Consider the following 22,897-nt stretch of genomic DNA (forward strand, 5'->3'; position numbering starts at 1 on the left):
TTCTCTCAGCGAAATCTCAATTATCTCTTGGGTTCACTAGCAGAAGAAAAAGGAAGAAGAATAAAGAATAATGAGCTTATTTGCTCGGTTCGATAAAGATAAGGAAAACCAAAATTATTAAAGGCACCCGAAAACTTGAAACGGGCAGCCAAGGCGGCTAAACTACAAGATGACTATTTTTTCCCTTCAAACAAATCTGATGAAATCTTCTTCGTCCGGTATCCGAATGACACGCTCGAGTAGTCCATCTCGCATAACATTTCGAGACCTATCTAACGATACTAGTTTCGTAGCTAAATTATTTTTAGATTAATTTCTATTAATTAATGTTCGTGTTAAACTAATCGAGTCATTAGCGGCGAAATCGTCTCTTGACTAGTCAAATAGCGTTGACGAGCTTGGGGGTCCTTACATTTAAGGTTTCTTGGAGCTTTCAAGATACTGTTTTCAAGCATTTTGAATCATGGAAGATGAATAATCTTAAAGGAAGGTGTAAGAAGATATGGTGGCTTGTTAATTATGCTATTTTTTAGCAGTTATGGAAGGAGAGGAACTCAAGAAACTTTGGAGGAAGGCATAAGTTAGTTCATGAGCTTATTATGCTCATTAAAAACACTGTGATTTTATGGTGTTTTGAAAAAGAGGTTTTTAGACGGGTTTAGTGTTAATCAAATCCTATTTCACTGGGACACTGTGATACACATGTGATGTTTGTGTGACTGAGTCCATGGGTTTGTAATTTTTTTCACTCTTTAATATAACCTTCTTTTTCAAAAAAAAACTTTAATCTATTTTTGAACGACCGAAGGGAGGCCTTCTATGTGTTCACTATGGGAGCCAAAAATGCAATTACACGCAACGCTTTTTTTCAATTTTTCCTCGCAAAAATTGAACGTCGATTGGTGTTTTTTCTACGAAATTGGATGGACAATCGGAGAGTCATCAACCCCCGCTATGGCTATGCGCAATCAAAACGATCGGAAGTCGAGCGGATTGACGGTAAATGCGGCGTGAAAAATGCAAAAAAACCGTCACCTATACTCTCAATTTTAATCCCGACCATTGATTACCAGAAAAATTCAGCTAGACGATCTAAAACTACCGTTGTTATTACAAAATTGTTACAAACAATCGTTACAAACAATTGTTACAAAATAAGTATCATATATATGTTATTAAACTACAGTTACCAAAATTGTTGCAAACACTTTTACGAAATTGTTATAAAAACCCATCCCCTTATAATTCCACCGTAACACTTCCAAACTTCGGTCGGCCCCCCACCGCATTGCGGTAATCTAGTTATAAAAATATTTAAAAAGAAAAAGGAAAAATAAATACCTCATATCTAATACCGGATTGTGGTGGGCTAGCTAAATGTGCCTGTGCAGCCTGTCCTTCTGATGATGTTATCCTCTTTCTTTCTGCTTGTTTTTGCTTTAGTCCGGTGGGTCTACATTTGGCTGTCCCCTCCCTCTGTACTGATGCTTTTTCTGCTCAGTAAAACAAATTTCTTTGGGAACTGATCTAGTCACAGTTTTCATTTTTGGCCACAGTCGTATGGAGAATCCAAATTTTGCCACGGTATTCTCACAGATATTAACTAGCCAAGTGGTTGGTTATGCATAGTATTGATGTGGATGGCCTTTTGCGCCTAACATGACAAAAACAAATAAATAAATAATAATAATAATAAAAAAATTAACCAATCCAACATAATTGAGCTTCTTATTTCTCCCTGCCTCGGACTTTGACCCAACTGCCTTATTTTGACTCCCCCGCTTGTTTGTCATAACCAGATCTTGTTTGATCCTTTTCAAAACCTTCACACAACAAGCCTTCCAAAACTGCCAAGGATTGTTTAGATGATCACTAAGAAAGAGTTTATTCTGTTGGCCAAAGATTGTTTAGATCAATTTGTATACAGTACTATACAAACCGCGCGCTTTGGCAGAAGTCACCAAATTCAATATGTGGTCCTTCATAGGAATTAAAGTAAGGAAAGTTATTGTGATTTTTACACAAAACAGAAACATCAAATCGTTGATGTCTAACCTGAAGTAGTCTCATCACATTTGTTCCTCTTGCACTTGTAGTGTGAAGTACTATAACACGTTCATCTGGACTCAGTACTCCCCAGTGGAGTATGGATCATCATGTTCCTTCTCACTCACTAGCATACTCTAACCCTTGAAAAAACCAGTATCAAAGGCTCTAGCGGCTTTTTCCGGTGTATCAACATGCATGATCCCAAAATGGAACTTATATTATGCAAAGAAAATAATTGAAACATGGGAGACTCGAAGGAATTTCCGGAATAAGCAGCTACAAAGAATACGCTTGCTACAAGGTGCAAATCTCATCTGGTTTTTGCCTAGTTTACATTTTTTATTAATAACAAAAGTTTTGATTACAAAAGTATAAGACAAAAAAGGCCAAATTAAAAGAACCTATACTATATTCCTTCAACAAGTGCAAGTCTAGTGAGCATTACACTCTTCGGGTTGTGTAACTTCAAGCATGGCTATTCATTGATATAATCTTCTCCGGAAACGTGGATATATATTTTTTTTTTTTTTGAAGGAATAAATTTCTTGATTTCATTGATAAAATTTCAAATATATCAAGAACGAAAAACATGAAAAATTACATAGATTCTGTATCACAAAAACAAGACAATTGTGATATAATATATATTGTTGGAAAACGATTAAATAAATATGATTTTTAAGGTTTTAATAAAAACTATAATTTATTGTTTTCTTTTGTGAATGAAAAACTTATTAGTCCCACACCGTGGAGTTTTCACTTTTTAATTGTTTTAAGAGACTATATAAGCTTTTTAGTCCCACATCGGGGAGTTCATCTTTTTTAAGTTGTATTATTCCATTATATAAAGAAATTCACTACTTTTGTAAAATCTATGGGAAAGGGGTTGCTCTATATTTTAGAGGGATCCCCAAAGGAAAATATTTTATACTCCCTCCGTTTCCAAAAGACAGTCCGGTTTGACTTTGTCAAGATATTAAGGAGACTATGGTAGTTTACATTACCACCCTTAATTACTTGCCTCATTTATTTCAATAAATATGTTAGTAGGAAAAACTACCAAAAATTGTATTGGGATTGTAAATAGAAAATAAAAAAAAGGAAACTAAAACATATCGATTTATAAAAACAGTATCAATAAAGATTGTACTTATGGAGTATAACCTTAATAAAGAATTTAATTTGGAACCATACATATATTGTCTTCAAAAGGATATATTTTTTTCCTTTATTATATTTCATTAATATTCTAGATTGAGTCTCATTAAAATATAAATTATGAATATAAAAAACTCAAGGGTATGTTAGAGAGTTCATTGGAAAAATATGACTATAAACAGAAGCTGGACACATTTTTGAAACATACCAAAATGGAATGGAGGACGGTCTTTCAGAAACAGAGGGAGTATTGTATTCTTATGCGTTTGCGATTTTCCTTAAGGGCTTTTTCGGAGTTGCCAAGCTCAAGTTGAGCATCTAATACATATTCTAGTAGGTGTAGTAGGGTATTTTATCCCGGAGATAGCCGTCCTGTGAGGGCTATAGCATCACTCTTGAGTGTAGCCGGGCGCTAATGTCTTAAGGGAAACGTGTTGAACACGTGACTCACTTTGTTTTTCCAAAGTTTTGCCTTGTTGCTGTTGCGGAGATCTGGAGAGCTCGTTCGTTTCATCAAATCGATCACTTTCATTATAAAGGAGCTAAGTATCAATAAATTTTGCTTATTTTATTTTTCTTTGTTTTTGATTATTGCACCCAACAATCTTAAGACATTATAATTTGTAATAATCATGGATATTAATTGTGAATTGAAAAACAAAAAACAAATTTTTGGTCAGCTATGGAGTTTCGAATTTATCTCTTAACCTAGAAAGATTTTCGATGAAACCTTTTGACCGAATGTAGTAGACATCATGATAGTTATCCACATAAAATTTCAGAATTTTCGGAGTTGTAAAAGTATTTATTTGATATTTTGCAAAACAGAAAAACGTTCCTGAAAAATTCTGTTGGGAAAAAATTTGTTGTTAACTAAAGTAGTTTTTATGGGGTAACCATGAGTTTTTTGAAATGGTGATTCAAACGAAGTTTGTAGATCTAGATGTTATCTTCAAAAATCATATTTTATTTTCCGATTCGGAACTAAGGTTTGTGAGATGTGGTGTATTAGGTGATTGGCCTAGTCAGAGTATAAACGAAGATTGTGACATGAAACTGGAAAGGGACATGGCTAACAGGACCATGTAGATGAACACAAGTCTTCCAAAGCTGACAAAGGCGAGAACATCAAATGCGAATATAAGCGTAGTCTTCATAAAAAAGGTATGTTTCGTAAACCTGAATTTGGCATTACTTTAATTAAGGATGATTGTTATGTTCGTAAAATTCCTGGCCATACGGCAGTAAAGTGTAGACAACATAAAAACCTTAATAAGTAAGAAGTTAATGCTAATTTAGTTGCAATGATGTCGGAAGTTATTTTAAATAACCAATGGGAGAGACTGGGTGGACTCTGGAGCCACTAAGAATGCATGTTTGTTGAAACAGAGACCTGTTCACCTCTTATCATAGGATAAGGGATGTCGAGAAACTATTTATGAATAACTCATCTGCGACTGAGGTTGCATAAAAGGAAAAGGTCGAGCAGAAGCTCATATCTGTAATATTCTCACGTTGAACGAAGTTTTCATGTTCTGGGCAAATGCAAGAATCTTGTATCTTGTTCTGTTGTAGATAGTAAAAGATTTAAAATTTCAATTGAATCTGGAAAACTTGTTGTAACTATGCAGTGATTTTTTAGGCAAGAATTATAGGACTTTGGGTCTATATAATCTTAACGGAAAAACTGTTGAAGTGAACAAAGTTGATTCTTGTGATTTCTTTGTGTTATTGAATGTTTTGTGTGGTACACTTGGAACCCTGAACCCTGAACCCTGAACCCTGAACCCTGAACCCTGAACCCTGAACCCTATAAGTCAATGCTTAAACTGGCCAACATAGGCTGCGTACCCAAATTTAGTTTGGATTTTGAAAACAAAAGTGAAATCTGTGTAGAATCAAAATATGCTATGAAATCTTTTAGCAAAAATATTCAGAGTAATTCTAAGCCCTTAGAATTAATTCAGTTAGGCCTAGTTGACATGAGTTCAACCCAAAACCACTAAGGTAAAAGATGGTTTATAACTTTCGTAGATTATTGTACGAGGTACTATCTTGTATACTTTCTTAGGGATAAGGATGATGCCTTAGAAGCCTTAAGATGTACAAACTTGAAGTTCAAAACCACTTAGAAGTCTTGAACATAACAACTGTATCCTTAAGGATATGATAATTTCCATGTTGATTAGTTCAGGATTCCCTGCGGCCTTGTGGGGGAGGCAGTCCTCTTAGCTAGTATATCCTGAATAGAGTACCCTTTTAAGGATCAGAGAAAACTCCATATGATTTATGGAAAGGTAGATGACCTCCTTATGCATGCGTCAAAGTGTGGGGGTGTTTGACTAAGATTGTCATTCCTCTTCCTAAAAGAACTAGATAAAAACCAAAAAGTTTGATTATGTCTTCATACATGGTATGCTGAGTATACTTCTACATATAGATTTTTGGTTATGTGTTCTGATTTTTCAGACTTTGGTGTGATTTTTCTGACTTTGTTATGAATATTATTACAGAATCTAGGGATGCTGAATTCTTTGAACATGTTTATTCTAAACTTGTACCTCATTAGAGATGTGTTGTTGATCCACTAGATTTATTTTCAAATAGTCAGAACTTATTTTAAAGGAATATGAAGTTGATGTTGAGCCTAAGAGAAGTAAAACAATTAGACTTGAGACTTCTTATGAAACCGACTTCATAACATGCTTAGCTTAGTCTAAGCCCCAGACTTGTAAAGAAGCCTTTATATCTACTGAAACCTCATTCTGGTAAGAAGCTTCATTTAGTGAAATGGACTCAGTCCGTAAGAACCAGACTTGGGAGCTTGCTAGTTTACCTCCAGAGAGTAAGACCATGGGATGTAAATGAGTCTTTAAGAGGAAACCATAGGTAGATGGAACTGTGGAAAAATATTAAGCTAAGTTGGTAGCTAAAGGCTATAATTTAAAAGAAGATGTATATTTCCTTGATTCTTATTCACTTGTGACGAGAATTACTTCTATTGAGATGCTAATTGATATTGCTGCCATAAACAAATTGGAGATACATCAGATGGATGTTAAGACAGCTTTTCTAAAACCGTGAATTAGATAAAGAAATTTACATAGACCAACCTGAGGACTTTGTAGTGAAAGGTTATGAAGACAAAGTTTGTAAATTGAACGAATCTTTGTATAGTTTTCAAATAAGCACGTAAACAATGACATGGAAAATTTGATCATGTGATAATGTGTAGTGGATTTAAGTTAATGAATCTGACAAATGTATTTACAAGTAACTTGTTAAGGATGCATGTGTGATTGTATGATTGTATGTTGATGATATGCTTATAATTGATACAAACATAGATGTGATTAATTCCACTAAAAACATGCACTGAATGAGAACGTTGACTAGAAAGACTTATGCTCTTCTGATGTAATCTTAGGGATGAGGATTAGAAGATAATCAAAAAAATTATAGTCTTAGTCGTTCTCATTATGTTGAATTTGTGCTTATGAGATACAATCAGTCTGATTTTAAGCCTGCGTGTACTCCGTACGATTCTTCTTGTAGACTCGAGAAAAATAAGGGTAATGGAGTATCTTAAATTGAATACTCAAGAGTTACAGGATGTCTGATGAATTTAATGAACTGTAAGAGTCCAGACATTTCCTATATTGTGAGTAAATTAAGTATATATACTTGTAGTCCAGAACAAGAGTATTGGGATGCACTTAGTAGAGTATTATGGTACCTAAAATACTCTATTACCTTTTGTTTGATTTATGAAAGGTATATTGTTGTCCTTGAGGGACTTTGTGATGAAAACTGGATAGTTGACTCAGAGGAGTCTCAGTCTACGAGTGGATATGTTTTCACTCTAGCAAGAGGGTTTGTTTTTGGAAGATTTTCAGACAAACATATATTGATCAATTTATTATGGAATCTGAGAGTATTGAGTTAGATAAAGCACGAGAGGGGGCCGAGTGCCTAAGATGCTTTTTAGAAGACATTCCCCTCTTGCATAGGCCTGTGCCAACTATATATATACATTGTGCTAGCCAAGCTATAATAGCTAAAGCTAAAAATAACTAATCTCAATCGGCATTATTTACATTGATTGGATAAAGTCCAAGGAGAATATCGCACAGCCTTTGACGAAAGGTTTATCCAAAGAGATAGTTAGAAATGCATCGAGGGGGATGGGGCTTAAGCTCATAAATTAAACTTGCCATGAAGGATACTCAACCTTGCTGACTGGAGATCCCAAGATCAAGGTTTCGAATGAGACAACTTATTTGTGGTGGGTAAAGGTAAACACTATCAGAGAATTTCATTCTCTGTCCCTTCCATATGGTGTAGACGTGATAGTGTGACTGCATGTGAAGGATGGCTTTTAAGAAGTCTTAATGAGTTATATAGTTTCAATTTAAGATTGAAGTGGGGTGTAGCAGTAACACTCTTTATGGAAACTCACCTATCTGAATAAGGAAGTAGGGCCGCTTCCTATGAGAATAAGAGCTTTGATTCTCTAGATCATTCTGTGAAACAGGATATGTCCAGGGCCAAATTGGACAAAACGGCACGAGCTTGGCAGCAACCTTGGAGATATCATCCGTGGTTGTTATTGCGAATTACATCAAACGCTAGCAGTTTAAGACATAGTTCACTGTCTCTAGCAAGTAATTCTGGTAATATCTCACTAAGCAAAGGTTCAAGACCTCATGGACACCTCTGCCTAAAATGATATTTCCTGCATTTTTTATGTGATTTTCGTTTTGATGGTTTTGGTATTACTGGAACTTAGGACCTAATGGTCACTGAGGGTTCACTGGTCCATGCTTTTTAACTTTGGTGAAAGGAACCTTTAGTCTTACTTGTGAGGAACTAAAGATGAAAGATCTCTATACTATATGATTTTTGCAATCCATAGTATGACCCTGGGGTCAACACACTGTTGTGTGAAGGAGATGATGTTGGAATGGTTAGTATGACTTCAACATGCACGATCTATCTGTCTGTTCAGTCAGTTCGGGTCGTGAGATTGGGTTATTGATTTACCAAGATCTATCTGTGTTTCGTGTTTTATTGAGTTTTCATTCATGTGGGGGATTGTTGGAAAACGATTAATTAAATATGATTTTTAAGGTTTTAATAAAAACTATAATTTATTGTTTTCTTTTGTGAATGAAAAACTTATTAGTCCCACACCGTGGAGTTTCCACTTTTTAGTTGTTTTAAGAGACTATATAAGCTTTTTAGTCCCACATCGGGGAGTTCATCTTTTTTAAGTTGTATTATTCCATTATATAAATAAATTCACTACTTTTGTAAAATCTATGGGAAAGGGGTTGCTCTATATTTTAGAGTGACCCCCAAGGGAAAATATTTTATATTGTTTTCTTATGCGTTCACGATTTTCCTTAAGGGTTTTTTCGGAGTTGCCAAGCTCAAGTTGAGCATCTACTACATATGCTAGTAGTAGGTATAGTAGGGTGTTTTATCCTAGAGATATCATCCTATGAGGACTATAGCATCACTCTTGAGTGTAGTAGGGCGCTAATGTCTTAAGGACAACGTGTTGAACACGTGACTCACTCTGTTTTTCCAAAGTTTTGCCTTGTTGCTGTTGCGGAGATCTGGAGATCTCGTTCGTTTCATCAAATCGATCACTTTAATTATAAAGGAACTAAGTATCAATAACTTTTGCTTATTTGATTTTTCCTTGTGTTTTGATTATTGCACCCAACATATATAAAATACATGATTTTCATATAAGAAATTGATGATATTAGGGGGATGGCTTTTGAATTCTGATTCAACCATTTGAACTTGTCTTCTTCTTCAATAAGATTGAAATCTCCCATGAAATAAGAGTAATATGCACTGTGCTTCATCATGATCCAAACCGGTAGTCGTTGATCTTCATGGAAATATAGACCTACGTCACGCTGAAATAAATCGTTTTCAGTGATCCATTTGAAACGATTATCACAATCGAAATAAACACCCTTTAGGCTATAAAAACAAACCATTAAAATAAGAAAAACCCTAGAATTTAATTACAGAAAATCACAATAAGTAGTGATCGTTTTATTTAAAATTATAAATATTAAACTAAATATACCCAAATCTGTGTGGAAGATGATAGGTGTTGTAAAACACCTAATTTTATGTCTAGTATTTATGCTTTCTTTGCGAGTTTTCATGTAAATTATGTATCTTATATGTGAGTTTGAGTTTATTAGGTGTTTTGGAGTCATTGGAGAAAAAGGAAGTGTAACTCGTTTAAATCTTGGATTTCATCTCATCATCTTGGGGAGAGCGAAAAGACGAAGCCCGTGGTGAAAGAATGTGACTGTTCCGATTTCGCATGAAAAAGTTACGAGCAAAATCATTGATTAAGCTTGTCAGTTCCCTAGAACTGACATTACATGTAAAGGGGAGTTTTGGAGGAGAGCGGCGATTCTACTAGGGTTTGCTTTCGTATATTTTTCATTTCTTTATTTTATGAAAATGATTATAATGAACTCCATTACTATGAGTAACTAAACACAATTATTGGTTATGGGATAAAAGTTGATTTCTCAAGCATGATATTTAAATCAATGGATTAGTTTTGTCTCAACTTTATTGTTTATGATTCATTGTTAACATTGTTGCATGATTTGAGTGCTAGTTTGATTGAGTCCGGAATCAATTAGATTGGTCTTCATATCTATTGCTAGATTAGGTTTTATTATACGAAAAAGTGATAAATTCCTGATTACAAGTAGCATAAATGTGAGTAGTGCTTGTAGTGATATATCCTACTAGTCACATATGAATCATAACCTTAGTTAAATCGAATTAGTGATTTTACACGTTCGGTTGCTTTGATTAGTCTTATTCCATAAAACTTATTGCTCTTAGGGAGTTAAACTTAATTGTGCTTTTACACTTTAGGTTGCTTTCTAGGTAGAATTCACATATGCATCTTTTAATGTGGTTGTGACGAAATCAGGGAATTAGCGGGATATTCTTGCGATCAAGGTATCCTAGGACTTTTAGTAAATGAGAGATTAAAATACCAATTCTAGTCATTGATGAAAATACATGTTCGTGAATGATACTATCCCGTAAAAAATATCTTCCTCTTATTGATTATTTTCATATTTTATTGCTTTCAATTATTTTTATTGTTTTGCTAAAACAAAAATCCCCCCCCCCCCCCCCTTGGTTATTAAGAAACTGAATTTATAACAACAAAAGCCTCTTTGTGGGAACGAACTCTTTCTTACCACGTACTTCATTTATATTTAGTAGAGTGAGAAAGTGAAATTATTTTTGACGCATACGACAGCGATCAAATTTTGGCGCCTTTGCCGGGGAGGCATCTGCTTGTTATATAGTTTTGATTTCTTATTTTTACGTTGTTTTTAATTTCGTTTTGAGAATTGTGTTTCAGGTACCTTACTGAAATACAAACTGGGAGAAGCAATGGGTGATGCAAATCGCACATTCAAGGAGCTAGCTTCTCAGAAGTTGGATCAACAACAATGGTGTATTGAAGCAACTTCCAATTTTGATATCAAGTCAGGATTGATCAGTCAAATACCAAAGTTCCATGGATGTGTATGGGAAGATCCGAACAAGCATCTTATGGAGTTTCAATGGTTGATGACAAACATGATACCCAATGGGGCTAATGCAGATGAAGGAATGTTGCGTGCTTTTCCTTTCTCTTTACTCAATGCAGCTAAAGATTGGTTATGTTACTTACCGCCTGGTAGTATTACAACATGGAATGGGTTGAAGAAACTTTTATTGGAGAGATATTTTCCTGCGTCGAAAGCGACTCAAATTCGCAAGGATATTTGTGGGATGAAACAAAGTGTGGGGGAATCGTTGTATGAATGTTGGGAACGGTACAAGAGATTGGTAGCAAGCTGCCCTCATCACCAATTTATTGACGCAATGATTATCCAATACTTTTATGAAGGTCTCCAAGCAAGTGATAGGAATCTTATTGACGCTGCAAGTGGTGGTGCACTTATGAACAAGACGGTGACACAAGCTAGAGAGTTGATTGAGAGTATGGCAGCAAATTCTGAACAATTTTCGAGTCGTGGATCAGAACCATCTACCAAGGGAGTTAATCAAGTTGACGAGATTATTAAATTACGTCAACAAATGAGAAATATGATGGCAATGATGCAACAAATTGCAGCAGTGGTTGTAAAACCATCACATCCAACTTATGAGAACGTAGAGCATGTCAATACTATATTTTCAACTCAGCCGTATGGTATTCACTCCAACACTCACGAGCAAGTTGCAAGTACAAGTTATGTTTACAACCATCCGAGTGAGTTCCAACAACAAGTGCAACAACCGCAACAAGCCTAAAATTCAGAATTGGCAAAGATGGTTACTTTGGTGGAGGCTCTAATGTCCGTGGTACAACAATAATGCAATTAAGGATTTGCAATCACAAGTTGGTCAACCACAACCACAACAACAACCTCAAAATCAAGGGTCCAATATGAAAGAGTTGCTGAAATCTTTTATGCAAAGAACAGAGGGTGCGGTCAAGAACTTGCAAACACAAGTTGGTTCAATGGCCGAGGAGATTAATCAGTTGTATGCACAAAATAGTGAGAAACTCCCTTCCAACCTCTTAACCCAGGAGATTGTGTCAATGCTATTATGTTTGGAAGTGGTACACAACTTGTGAAACCTGAAATTACTGATTCGGGTAAAGAAGAAGCCCAAAAGGAACCAGTTTTGGAGGAAAAGGATGTTGATTTCCCTAAAACTCCCGAGGTAACTAAATCCAACTCTAAATATCTTCTTTCTACTTAAGGTCCTCCTTTACCTTTTCATGGCAGGTTCGCTAAATCTAATAGGAAGGTGGAACAAGATAGGGATATTTGAGATGTTTTTAACAAGGTCCAAGTGAATATACCACTCATTGAAGTAATTAGGAAATCTCCTCCCTATGCAAAGTGTGTAAAGGAATTGTGCGCTAACAAACACAAGCTAACGGGTAATGAGGTAATGAGTGTGGGGCAGAATGCTTCGGGGTATCTTCGAAAGAAACTCCCACCTAAATTGAAAGATCCCGGTAGTTTCACAATTGCATACACAATTGGAAAACGAGGTTTACAAAAGCTATGTTAGATTTACGAGCTTCCATTAATGTTATGCCTACTTCTATTTATGATGCTTTAAACCTTGGTCCTCTTAAGAAAACCGGCATAGTTATTTAACTTGTCGATAGATCTAATGTTTACCCGAAAGGGATTGCTGAGGATGTTTTGGTGCAGGTAAAAGGACTAATATTTCCAGTGGATTTCTACGTTTTAGACATGAGTGATGTGAATTCATCCTCGTCTACACCTTTACTGTTGGGTAGACCATTTATGAGTACCGCTAGAACGAAGATTGATGTCCACAATGGCACCTTGACTATGGAGTTCGATGAAGAGGTCATTCACTTCAACATATTTGAGGCGAGGAGGCACTTTAGTAACATTCAATCAGATTTCCATAATGTTTTGGAAGCCGGCTAAGGCTTAGCAAACAAGGAGGTAGTCGGGCTGACGAATTTAAACCAAGCGCTGCATGGGAGGCATCCCATTGGTTTTGTATCTCTTATCTTTTATTTTCTTTTCTTATCTTGTTTTTTTAGCTTTTTATTGTCTTTTTTTTTTTTTTTTTATTTCTTGTCATATTTCATGTAAGATTTCCCACCTTGACTTACTTTGAATGACTCAATTTACATTGAGGACAATGTAAAGTTTAAGTGTGGGGGAGTAGTTAAGCTTGCATTGTAACTTTCTTTGAAATTTTTATGAAATTTTCAACTTTTGTGTAAAATAGTGAATAAAAAGCTCCAACTTGTAGTTAGTTTAGAATCACATAGTATACATGTCGCTAAGAATACATCGAGATTCTCATAAGAGTGACAGAACTTAGAGATGACAGAGAACATGATCGGGTTTCTTACTTGTATGAGAGTTAAAGTTGGATTTAACCATCCCAGTGGCAAATGAGGTGCAGACTGAATTCAGTATTAGAGTAGTGGTCCCCTATACTGGAGACTACCCATGTTACATCATGAGAGGCACCGACCTTCACTTCTTTGTACCTGTCTAAATATGTGCTTTTAGAGTGTGTGTCACCGTACGTAAACTCCGGGTAGAATGGTGAGATACCCAACCTCCCACCAATAGAAGCACTATTTTGATCTCTTGAGTGCTATTTTATCAATCATGAATGGTGACATCGAATTGCTAACTTACATACCACTTGTAATCTTGTTCGCAGTTAGCACCATCCACTTTATCTCTCTCTACACCAATAGGTCCATAAAAACACCATCATCATCAACAAGAGGAGCATCACAAACTTGAAGGAAAGTTGAAGACGTTTAAGGTTTACAAGCAACAGTACAGAAATGAGCAGATTTCAGATTCAAGTAAAGCAACAAGACAAGGAGCAGAATTTTTACAAGTTGAAGACTATTTTACAAGAGCGAATATTATCAAGATGAGAATTTAAGAATTTTATGATATCGAGACATACAAGTTGTGAAGAATCGAGCGGTAAAGTACTTACACCATGGCCTTTGTACTTGCATTTTTATTTTATCTTTATTTTTATTTGTTGATTTGTATTTTATTTTCTCTTGTCTTAAATTTAAAAAAAAAGAAAAAAATAAAAAATAAAATATTCATTGCATCATATTTGGTTTGTTTAGTTCGTTTTTGGTTTTGTATTCATTCAATAAAGCCAATGGAAGAAGAAATAGTTATAATGGAGTTTCAAACAACAAGGAATTAGAGGAAAGAATCACAATGTCAAGATTCTTCGAAGTTCAAGATTTCATCATCAAGAGTTGAAGACCGAAGACGAAGATGAAGACAAGAATTGAAGACCGAAGACGTTTCTATGGATGCTGTGAGAGTGGTGCTAACTGCACGCCGAACGGATAACGAGGTAAGTAAAATATGTGGTTGATTTCCTTTCTTAGAGATCGTCAGAAAAAAGGGTTTTCAAAATGAATAAAATATGTGGGTTTTCAAAACAATTTCTTGTGAGGCAGAGTCGCAGGATTCTCTCTTAATTCCTACCTGAACACATGTGTGACCCATAAAAAGATGTTTATTATTGAGAGCAACTTCATAAAACCCTTTCTTGTGAGGCAGAGTCGAGACTTTCGATCACTCCGAAGCCGAATTTCTTTCGATAAGGTATGGTTATTTCTCTCTCAACTTTTAAGGATGAGATTGTGTTCATTTATGTGTCTAACTTCTTATGACTAGTGTGCAGAATCCCTATGTCTTCTTAGCGCGTTGGATGCTATCTTTACGGAGAACTAGTAAGTTGGAAGAGTAGGTTTTGTGGATATATCTCTAGTAAACCCTCATGAGATGGAGTTGTTTGTATCCTTTAGAAAAAGTTTTGTTTCATTTGCTCGAGGACTAGCAAAGTCTAAGTGTGGGGGAATTTGATAGATGTTGTAAAACACCTAATTTTATATCTAGTATTTATGCTTTCTTTGCGAGTTTTCATGTAAATTATGTATCTTATGTGTGAGTTTGAGTTTATTAGGTGTTTTGGAGTCATTGGAGCAAAAGGAAGTGTAACTCGTTTAAATCTTGGATTTCATCTCATCATCTTGGGGAGAGCGAAAAGACGAAGCCCGTGGTGAAATAATGTGACCGTTCCGATTTCGCATGAAAAAGTTACAAGCAAAATCATTGATTAAGCTTGTCAGTTCCCTAGAACTGACATTACATGTAAAGGGGAGTTTTGGAGGAGAGCGGCGATTCTACTAGGGTTTGCTTTCGTATATTTTTCATTTCTTTATTTTATGAAAATGATTATAATGAACTCCATTACTATGAGTAACTAAACACAATTATTGGTTATGGGATAAAAGTTGATTCCTCAAGCATGATATGTAAATCAATGGATTAGTTTTGTCTCAACTGTATTTTTTATGATTCATTGTTAATATTGTTGCATGATTTGAGTGCTAGTTTGATTGAGTCCGGAATCAATTAGATTGGTCTTCATATCTATTGCTAGATTAGGTTTTATTATACGAAAAAGTGATAAATTCCTGATTACAAGTAGCATAAATGTGAGTAGTGCTGTAGTGATATATCCTACTAGTCACATATGAATCATAACCTTAGTTAAATCGAATTAGTGATTTTACACGTTCGGTTGCTTTGATTAGTCTTATTCCATAAAACTTATTGCTCTTAGGGAGTTAAACTTAATTGTGCTTTTACACTTTAGGTTGCTTTCTAGGTAGAATTCACATATGCATCTTTTAATGTGGTTGTGATGAAATCAGGGAATTAGCGGGATATTCTTGCGATCAAAGTATCCTAGGACTTTTAGTAAATGAGAGATTAAAATACCAATTCTAGTCATTGATGAAAATACATGTTCGTGAATGATACTATCCTGTAACCAATATCTTCCTCTTATTGATTGTTTTCATATTTTATTCCTTTCAATTATTTTTATTGTTTTGCTAAAACAAAAATCTCCCCCTTGGTTATTAAGAAACTGAATTTTATAACAACAAAAGCCTTTCTGTGGGAACGAATTCTTTCTTACCACGTACTTCATTTGTATTTAGTAGAGTGAGAAAATGAAATTATTTTTAACGCATACGACAACGATCAGAAGATCTTAATATTCAGATCAAACCATAAAAATTGAGACCTATTCAACAAGGATTGAAGAAGGAAAGGGAACAGTTGGGTATTTTTTTCTCTGGAGCAGTTTTGAGAGAGAGAAGTTTTTGAAACGTGGATATATTTGACTCAAAAAGAAACCACATATATTTTCATCCCATGGCAGTTGGTGTACGTCGGCTTTCTCTATAATATAGTTTGTTCTCTTTTTGTCAAAAATAAATTAAAAAAGAAGGGAATATATATATATATATATATATATGTCATGTCTAGGACGGATTGTGGTGGCTACTCATGAAGTGTCTTTCTGCCTGTTTTCTTTTATCCAAATCTGGTGGTCCCTTTTTTGTAGAGTTGCTGTTTTGATCAGTATTACAAAGTTACAAACATCTCATCTCCTGAATTGGTCACGGTTTACTATTTTAGTCACAGTTGTATAGAGAATCAAAACTTTGCCACAATATTGCCAACAGTTTTTTTTTTTTTTTTGTTTGAGACTTGGTCATGAGAATCAACTAAGGAAGTGTTTGGTTATGCGTAGTATTGATCTGGAAGATGGCCACTTATGTGAATAATTTTTTTTTCCAACCAAACCAAACTAGCATAGCATAAATTAGGGAATGGTTTTGCTGAGTTGAGTGCGCTACAACATCAGTAGCGAATTTAGGTTCTCAGATCTAAGTTTTGGCCATTTCAGTGATCATCTTTATCTTACTCCATTGCGTTTCTTCTTAATGAAAATGAATTTAACTGTCGTCTGATGCATATAATTGTTCGACATGGGTTGAAAGCCCATTCTACTTTGACCTTCTTGCCTGCTGCATATGCAAGTATCCTAGGATCCTACTACAACACTATTATCACCTTCGAGTTAAAACATTTGGATGTTGATCCCGATGATCACGATTATAAGACTCACAACATGAATAGGGAATATGTAATTTAGAAAATCAACATCCCACCCTTGCTAACCATGCAACTACGGAAGATTGGGCCTCAATTTCATTAGAAGAGGGACTAAGCTTTACCTTTAACGAAGGAACCCAGTGATCCTCCCAAATATAAGTGTCGAACCCATCTCAAATTTCCCAAAACATGTTACCATACAAAATGACAAACAGATAACGAGACAGGGGTTGCCTTCTCTGAAACTCCTTGAGGGGGTGAACAGTACTTCGCAGGGGAGCCATTAAGGAAAACATATATCGAAGTTGTTAAAATGCTCTGCAATGCAAGTGCAGTTTTGATTACACAAACAAATTTGATAGAACTCACCAAGTTCAACAGGTGGTCCTTCGTAGGAAATAAAGAAAGGACAGTTAAAGAGATTTTTTATAAAAAACAAAGACAAAAACATCAAATCGTTGTTGCCATCCTGAACTAGTCCCACCACCTTTATACTTCCTCTTCTATTTTGTACTATGACACTCTGTACCGCGTTTGTAACAACTCAAAACCTAGTTACTCTTGTCTTGTCCATCCACGTGCCCGTTTCAATATCGTTTTTACAGTCTGTATCTAGTTTGCAGTACCTCAACACGGTCATTTAGACTCACTCACTCTCCGATGAATCATGACTTTCCTTCTAACCAGTAAGTAGCCGCCAAAACAATTACATATATATAGAAATTATGGCAAAGTCATGCAAAGGTATTCAATCATCAAACTCATTCATGTACGCACTCCAATCTTTCAAAAAAAAAAAAGAAAAATCTGTACGTAACCAATTTATCATATTTCCTAATGAGTCGGAACGATGCAGTTGATAATTCATCATCGTCATCGTCCCCAAGTCTTAGAAATTGTAAAAGTAGGGATCAATCTAAATATAAGGGTATAACGAAACGTAAATGGGGTAAATGGGTATCGGAAATTCGACTACCAAAAAGTCGAGAACGAATTTGGTTAGGTTCTCATGATTCACCGAAGAAAGCAGCTAGAGCTTTTGATGCTGCACTGTTTTGTCTACGCGGTAAAGGAGCTAATTTCAATTTCCCCGACAATCCTCCTAATATTCAAGGTGTCAGCTCACAGATGACTCGAGCTAAAATTAAAGAAGTTGCTGCTAAGTACGCGAATGAAGAAGAGGAAGACAATGAAGATGAAGATATAAATCGATTAGAAAACGAAACTACTGTTAACAATAATGGTAACAATGGTAATGTGGATAAGGAACTCCTGGACTTGTTGTCGGTTTTGGGGGGTACGGGTGATTATACGTCAAGTACAGTTAATAATGAGTCGGATTTCTGTGATTATTCCGGTGCTAATGATTTTCCAGGAGATATTTTGGCATTGACATCACCACAACGAGAAGTTTGTGGTGATTACGAAGATGAAAATGATGGTGATATTTTTTATAACCACTCATCTCTTTGGAATTTTTAAATTAGTCAGATAAACTAACTCGACCAAGTTTTAGTGTGGCTAGTTTTATGGGTATTTCTGGTGCTTTTCTCTAGTTTAAGTTCCTAGTTGGCATAGAAAATTATATCAAAATCAGAATGGGATTACACCCATCTGGCTTGCTGAAGCATAGGAAATTATATTAAACTTAAAAGACGGGGTTATACGTGGGAGTCATATTATCTTTGAAGACGTTGTGGCTGCATTTAAAATTATGGTCGAGCAGCCTTTTGGGACCAAGAAATATTGAGATACGAACTTCACCATTTTTAGATTTTAATTTCAACCGTTGATCTTTGACGGTTGGTTTTCAAAATGATAGATGATCGTCGTATATATTTTGAAATATGCTTTTTTTTGGTAAAAAAATATATTTGTATAAAAAATATAAGGTCAATCTATTATGCCTGGGCATTGGTTTTAAGAGATGAGGACCCAAAATTTCCTAATTAATCCTATTAATCCATGAATGACCTGGAAGAATATACAGAGCAGAAGAACTGGGAGATGTCTATCGTGAACGTAGGTTATTCAACAATATACATGTAGCCGAAGAAAAATAATTAAGGAAAGTTGCACTCAAAAATGTCAAGTTAATCTTCAGTTTTCAACAGCCTTCTCATTCATATACAAATAAACTTAGATGGTACTTTGTATGCCTAGTGGATAACAATTTTATTTTTTAAGCAAAATCATTGTAAACGTCAAATATTCAAAAATAAAATTCCAAATTTCTAATTGGGTAGAAAATGTGGGTTCGAGCGGAGTTATCATTATGATACGGTACTTGATAATTCATCATCGTCATTGTCCCCAAGTCTAAGGATTAGCAAAAGTAGGGATCAATCGAGATATAAGGGTATAACGAAACGTAAATGGGGTAAATGGGTATCAGAAATTCGACTACCAAAGAGTCGAGAACGAATTTGGTTAGGTTCTCATGATACACCGAAGAAAGCAGCTAGAGCTTTTGATGCTGCACTGCTTTCTCTACGCGGTCAAGGAGCTAATTTCAATTTCCCTGATAATCCTCCTAATATACAAGGTGTTAGCTCACAGATGACTCGAGCTAAAATTAAAGAAGTTGCTGTTAAGTACGCTAATGAAGAAGAGGAAGAAAATGAAGCTGAAGATATAAATCGATTAGAAAACGAAACTACTAATGATAATAATGGCAACAATGGTAATGTGGATAGGGAACTCCTGGACTTGTTGTCGGCTTTGTGGGGGTACGGGTGATTATACGTCAAGTACAGTTAATAATGAGTCGGATTTCTGTGATTATTCCGGTGCTAATGATTTTCCATTAGCATTGACATCACCACAACTAGAAGTTTGTGGTGTTTACAGAGATGAAAATGATGGTGAGGTTTTCTATAACGGAAATTGGGTTAATTGCCTAAATATTTTTAAAACATGATTTTAGCGGAGAATCAAAATTAATATGGGTGAAACGGAAACCAAAAAAATGGCAAGAATGAATCTAGATTCATCCTGGCTTAAATTTTAAAAATAGCGAGGGTGAAACTGGATGCATCCTGATGTAAATTAAAAATAAGAAAAATCATTTGAAAATAGATAAGATGAAACTGTTTTTATCCTGGCTATTTTTACATTCCCGTCAATTTAAACAGTATCAATTTTACATGTCTTTTTCACCCAGGATGTAAACTATTTCTAACAAATTTTTCACAAAATTGGTTAAAAAGACCAAAATCAACAATTTCTGGGTGAAATGGACAGTTAGATTTTGATACTGTTTAAATGGACAAAAATGTAAAAATAGGCAGGATGTAACCAGTTTCATCGTGTCCATTTTCAAATATTTTTTCTTATTTTTAATTTACACAGGATGTATCCAGTTTCATCCTTGAATTTTTAAAATTTAAGCTAGGATGAGTCCAGTTTCATCCTTGCTATTTTTTTTTTGGCATTTCACCCAAACTATTTTTTACTCGTCCATTTGAACCGTGATTTAAAAATATTTGGACAAATGACCCATTTTCCGCAAATATTTTATATAGCCTAAATGACAATGAATTTGAAGTTAATATTTTGATGAAACGTACCTTTTATCGTATTATAGATTACTACAAAGAAAATGAGCACAATCCGAAACGTATAACACCACCGTCATCATAAGTTTATGCTATGTAAAATATGTTAATTGTATAAGATAATTATGAAGATCCATCGAAAATCTTATTTGAACACCATCTTAAAAGATTTGTACTAATTTTTAATAAAACCTAAATAACAATGAATTTGAAGTTAATATTTTGATGATATGTTTCTCTTATTATACAATTCGAGATACCAAATTCAACCATTTACCGACCTTAATTTCAGCCGTTAATTTCCAACGGTTGATTTCCCAAGTAGTAAATGGTGGTGTTATACATTTTGAATTGTGTTCATTTTTGCAGAATTGTCTAGTTTATAAGAATAACAAATCACCAGAATATTAACTTTAAATTCATTATCATTTGGGATCGAACAGAAGTTTGTGCAAATATTACGGGAGAGCGTTTAAGTACTTCATTATAAACTATTCCATAATTTGCCACAGTTGTATAAGGATCAAAATTTTGCCACGACATTGCTATAACAAAATCTGAACTCTTCTGAGACTTTTAAACTCTTTTGAAACTTAGGTTGGAGAAGTGGTCACCAGAGTTAAGCAGCAAACTCTTTGGCTATGCGTGGTATTGATGTGGATGACCTTTTTGTGTCTAACACAACTTAAAAGCTGCTTTTGCAAAATCTTAAAAGCCAAACAATGGAATGGTTTTGCTCACTAGTGGGAGCTACAACATCAGTACCGAATTTATGGACAGTAGTACAAAAACCAAACTCACCGGGTTCAATATATGGTCCTTCATAGGAATTAAGGATAGGAAAGTTACAGAGATTTTTATGGTTTGCACAACACAAAAACAAAAACTTCAAAATCATTGATGTCAACTTGAACTAGTCTGATCGTCACGTTTATTTATTTCTACCGCGTTTATGTAATCTTAAACTCTAGATCCTTTTCTTTTGTCCATCCACTTGTCCGTTTCTAGACTCTTTTTACGGTCTGTTTGTAACGTGCGGCACTTCAACGCGTTCAGTTAGACTCACTCACTCAGTCACTCTCTCATGGGTCGTCACTTTCCTTTTCACTCACAAGCCGAGAAAACCAGCAGCCAAAACCATTAGGTATATATAGAAATGGCGAAGTCATGCAGATGTATTCAATCATCGAACTCATTCATGTACGTACTCAATTTACCATATCATATCCTTGCAACATTTGAGTTTTTAGCTAGGGTTCATAATGATTCGGAACGGTACAGTTGATAATCCATCAGCGTCGTCATCATCATATAGTCATACCAATGGTAATAGTAGTGAACAGCAGTCTAAATATAGGGGCGTAAGAAAACGTAAATGGGGTAAATGGGTATCAGAAATTCGACTACCAAATAGTCGAGAAAGAATTTGGTTAGGTTCTCATGATACACCGGAGAGAGCAGCTAGAGCTTTTGATGCTGCACAGTTTTGTCTACGTGGTCAAGAAGCTAAATTCAATTTCCCTGACAATCCTCCGGATATTCAAGGTGCTAGCTCGTTGTCTCGAGCTGAAATTCAAGAAGTTGCTGCTAAGTACGCGAATGAAGAAGAAGAAGTACAACATAATGAAGATATAATTAGGTTTGGAAATGAACATACTAATGATAATAATGTTCATATGGATTGGGAACTCTTGGATTTATTGTCAGTTTCCAGGGATACGGATGATACGCTGAGTATGGCTAATGGTGTGTCGGATTTTGGAGTTTTTTCCGATGCCAATGATTTTCCGGGAGAGTTTTTGACGCTATCACCACAACTTGAATTTGTTGGTGATTACGAAGATGAAAATGATGGTGGAGTTTTTAGTCACCACTCATCTCTTTGGAATTTTTAAATTATTGAACCAACTCGGGCGAGTTTTAGTATGCCGAGTTAACGATTTTTACGTAGGAGTTTGTTTAATTGCATACAAGTAGTGACTGTGGATGGCTCCTTTTTGTGCCATCCTTTGAATCACAGTAAAACCCTTGAGGCTATGAACTCGAGTCGACTTTTTTTCAGACAATAGTGATCAGAGTCAAATCGGGTAATTCAGTGTTTATTATCACGCCCGGTTCACGGTAGAGAATATCAGCCACAGTATGTAATTCTTGATTCTTTCTTCTCGTTTTTTGTCATTTTGTTTTAAATGATTTTTCTTAAAAACTTTTCTTTATAGAAAAGTGGTGAATTGTATTGTATTTTTGAAAGGTTTTTTTTAAGGGCAAAGCAATATTAGTCAACCAAAATTGATACTAATTATTAAATTATAGTAAAACAAGAATGTTGCATACTGCAGACACCCGAGTATGTTGGAAATAAATAAAATTCACTCAAATTAATACTTCCTCCGTCCCATTATTAAATGACCTAGTTCAAGTTTGCATAATTTTTAAGGCAAGTAAGGAGAAAAGTATTTTTAAGCATTTTTTAAGTATATGTTGGATAATAAATAGTGAAATTTTGAAATGGTTTATCTCTCAAACTACACCACGGATTTTCGC

At 35.1% G+C, this 22,897-nt stretch overlaps 3 protein-coding genes across 3 annotated transcripts; all 3 read left to right on the plus strand.

Annotated features, from left to right (window-relative positions):
- Positions 1–17,459: 17,459 nt before the first annotated feature.
- Positions 17,460–18,720, plus strand: LOC113335511 (ethylene-responsive transcription factor ERF017-like). The gene has a single exon (XM_026581546.1). The coding sequence runs from the start codon at positions 17,634–17,636 to the stop codon at positions 18,276–18,278; it is 645 nt and encodes a 214-aa protein (XP_026437331.1). The 5' UTR covers positions 17,460–17,633; the 3' UTR covers positions 18,279–18,720.
- A 41-nt stretch (positions 18,721–18,761) lies between these two features.
- On the plus strand, positions 18,762–19,535 carry LOC113335715 (ethylene-responsive transcription factor ERF017-like). The gene is made up of 2 exons (XM_026581731.1): positions 18,762–18,818; positions 19,059–19,535. The coding sequence occupies exons 1-2, from the start codon at positions 18,762–18,764 to the stop codon at positions 19,533–19,535; spliced, it is 534 nt and encodes a 177-aa protein (XP_026437516.1).
- A 1,927-nt stretch (positions 19,536–21,462) lies between these two features.
- LOC113335564 (ethylene-responsive transcription factor ERF017-like) lies at positions 21,463–22,598 on the plus strand. The gene has a single exon (XM_026581596.1). It carries the CDS (start codon positions 21,616–21,618, stop codon positions 22,246–22,248), a length of 633 nt encoding a protein of 210 aa, XP_026437381.1. The 5' UTR covers positions 21,463–21,615; the 3' UTR covers positions 22,249–22,598.
- Positions 22,599–22,897: the final 299 nt, after the last annotated feature.

This window comes from Papaver somniferum, unplaced genomic scaffold, assembly GCF_003573695.1.
Source record: "Papaver somniferum cultivar HN1 unplaced genomic scaffold, ASM357369v1 unplaced-scaffold_15, whole genome shotgun sequence".
In the NCBI taxonomy this organism is placed as follows: Eukaryota; Viridiplantae; Streptophyta; class Magnoliopsida; order Ranunculales; family Papaveraceae; genus Papaver; species Papaver somniferum.

Coding starts and splice junctions, on each gene's coding strand:
- LOC113335511 (XM_026581546.1), top strand. CDS start 17,634: ATGAGTCGGAACGATGCAGTTGATAATTCATCATCGTCATCGTCCCCA.
- LOC113335715 (XM_026581731.1), top strand. CDS start 18,762: ATGAATGACCTGGAAGAATATACAGAGCAGAAGAACTGGGAGATGTCT. Junction 18,819..19,058: donor GGGAGATGTCTATCGTGAAC/GTAGGTTATTCA, acceptor TGTGGGTTCGAG/CGGAGTTATCATTATGATAC.
- LOC113335564 (XM_026581596.1), top strand. CDS start 21,616: ATGATTCGGAACGGTACAGTTGATAATCCATCAGCGTCGTCATCATCA.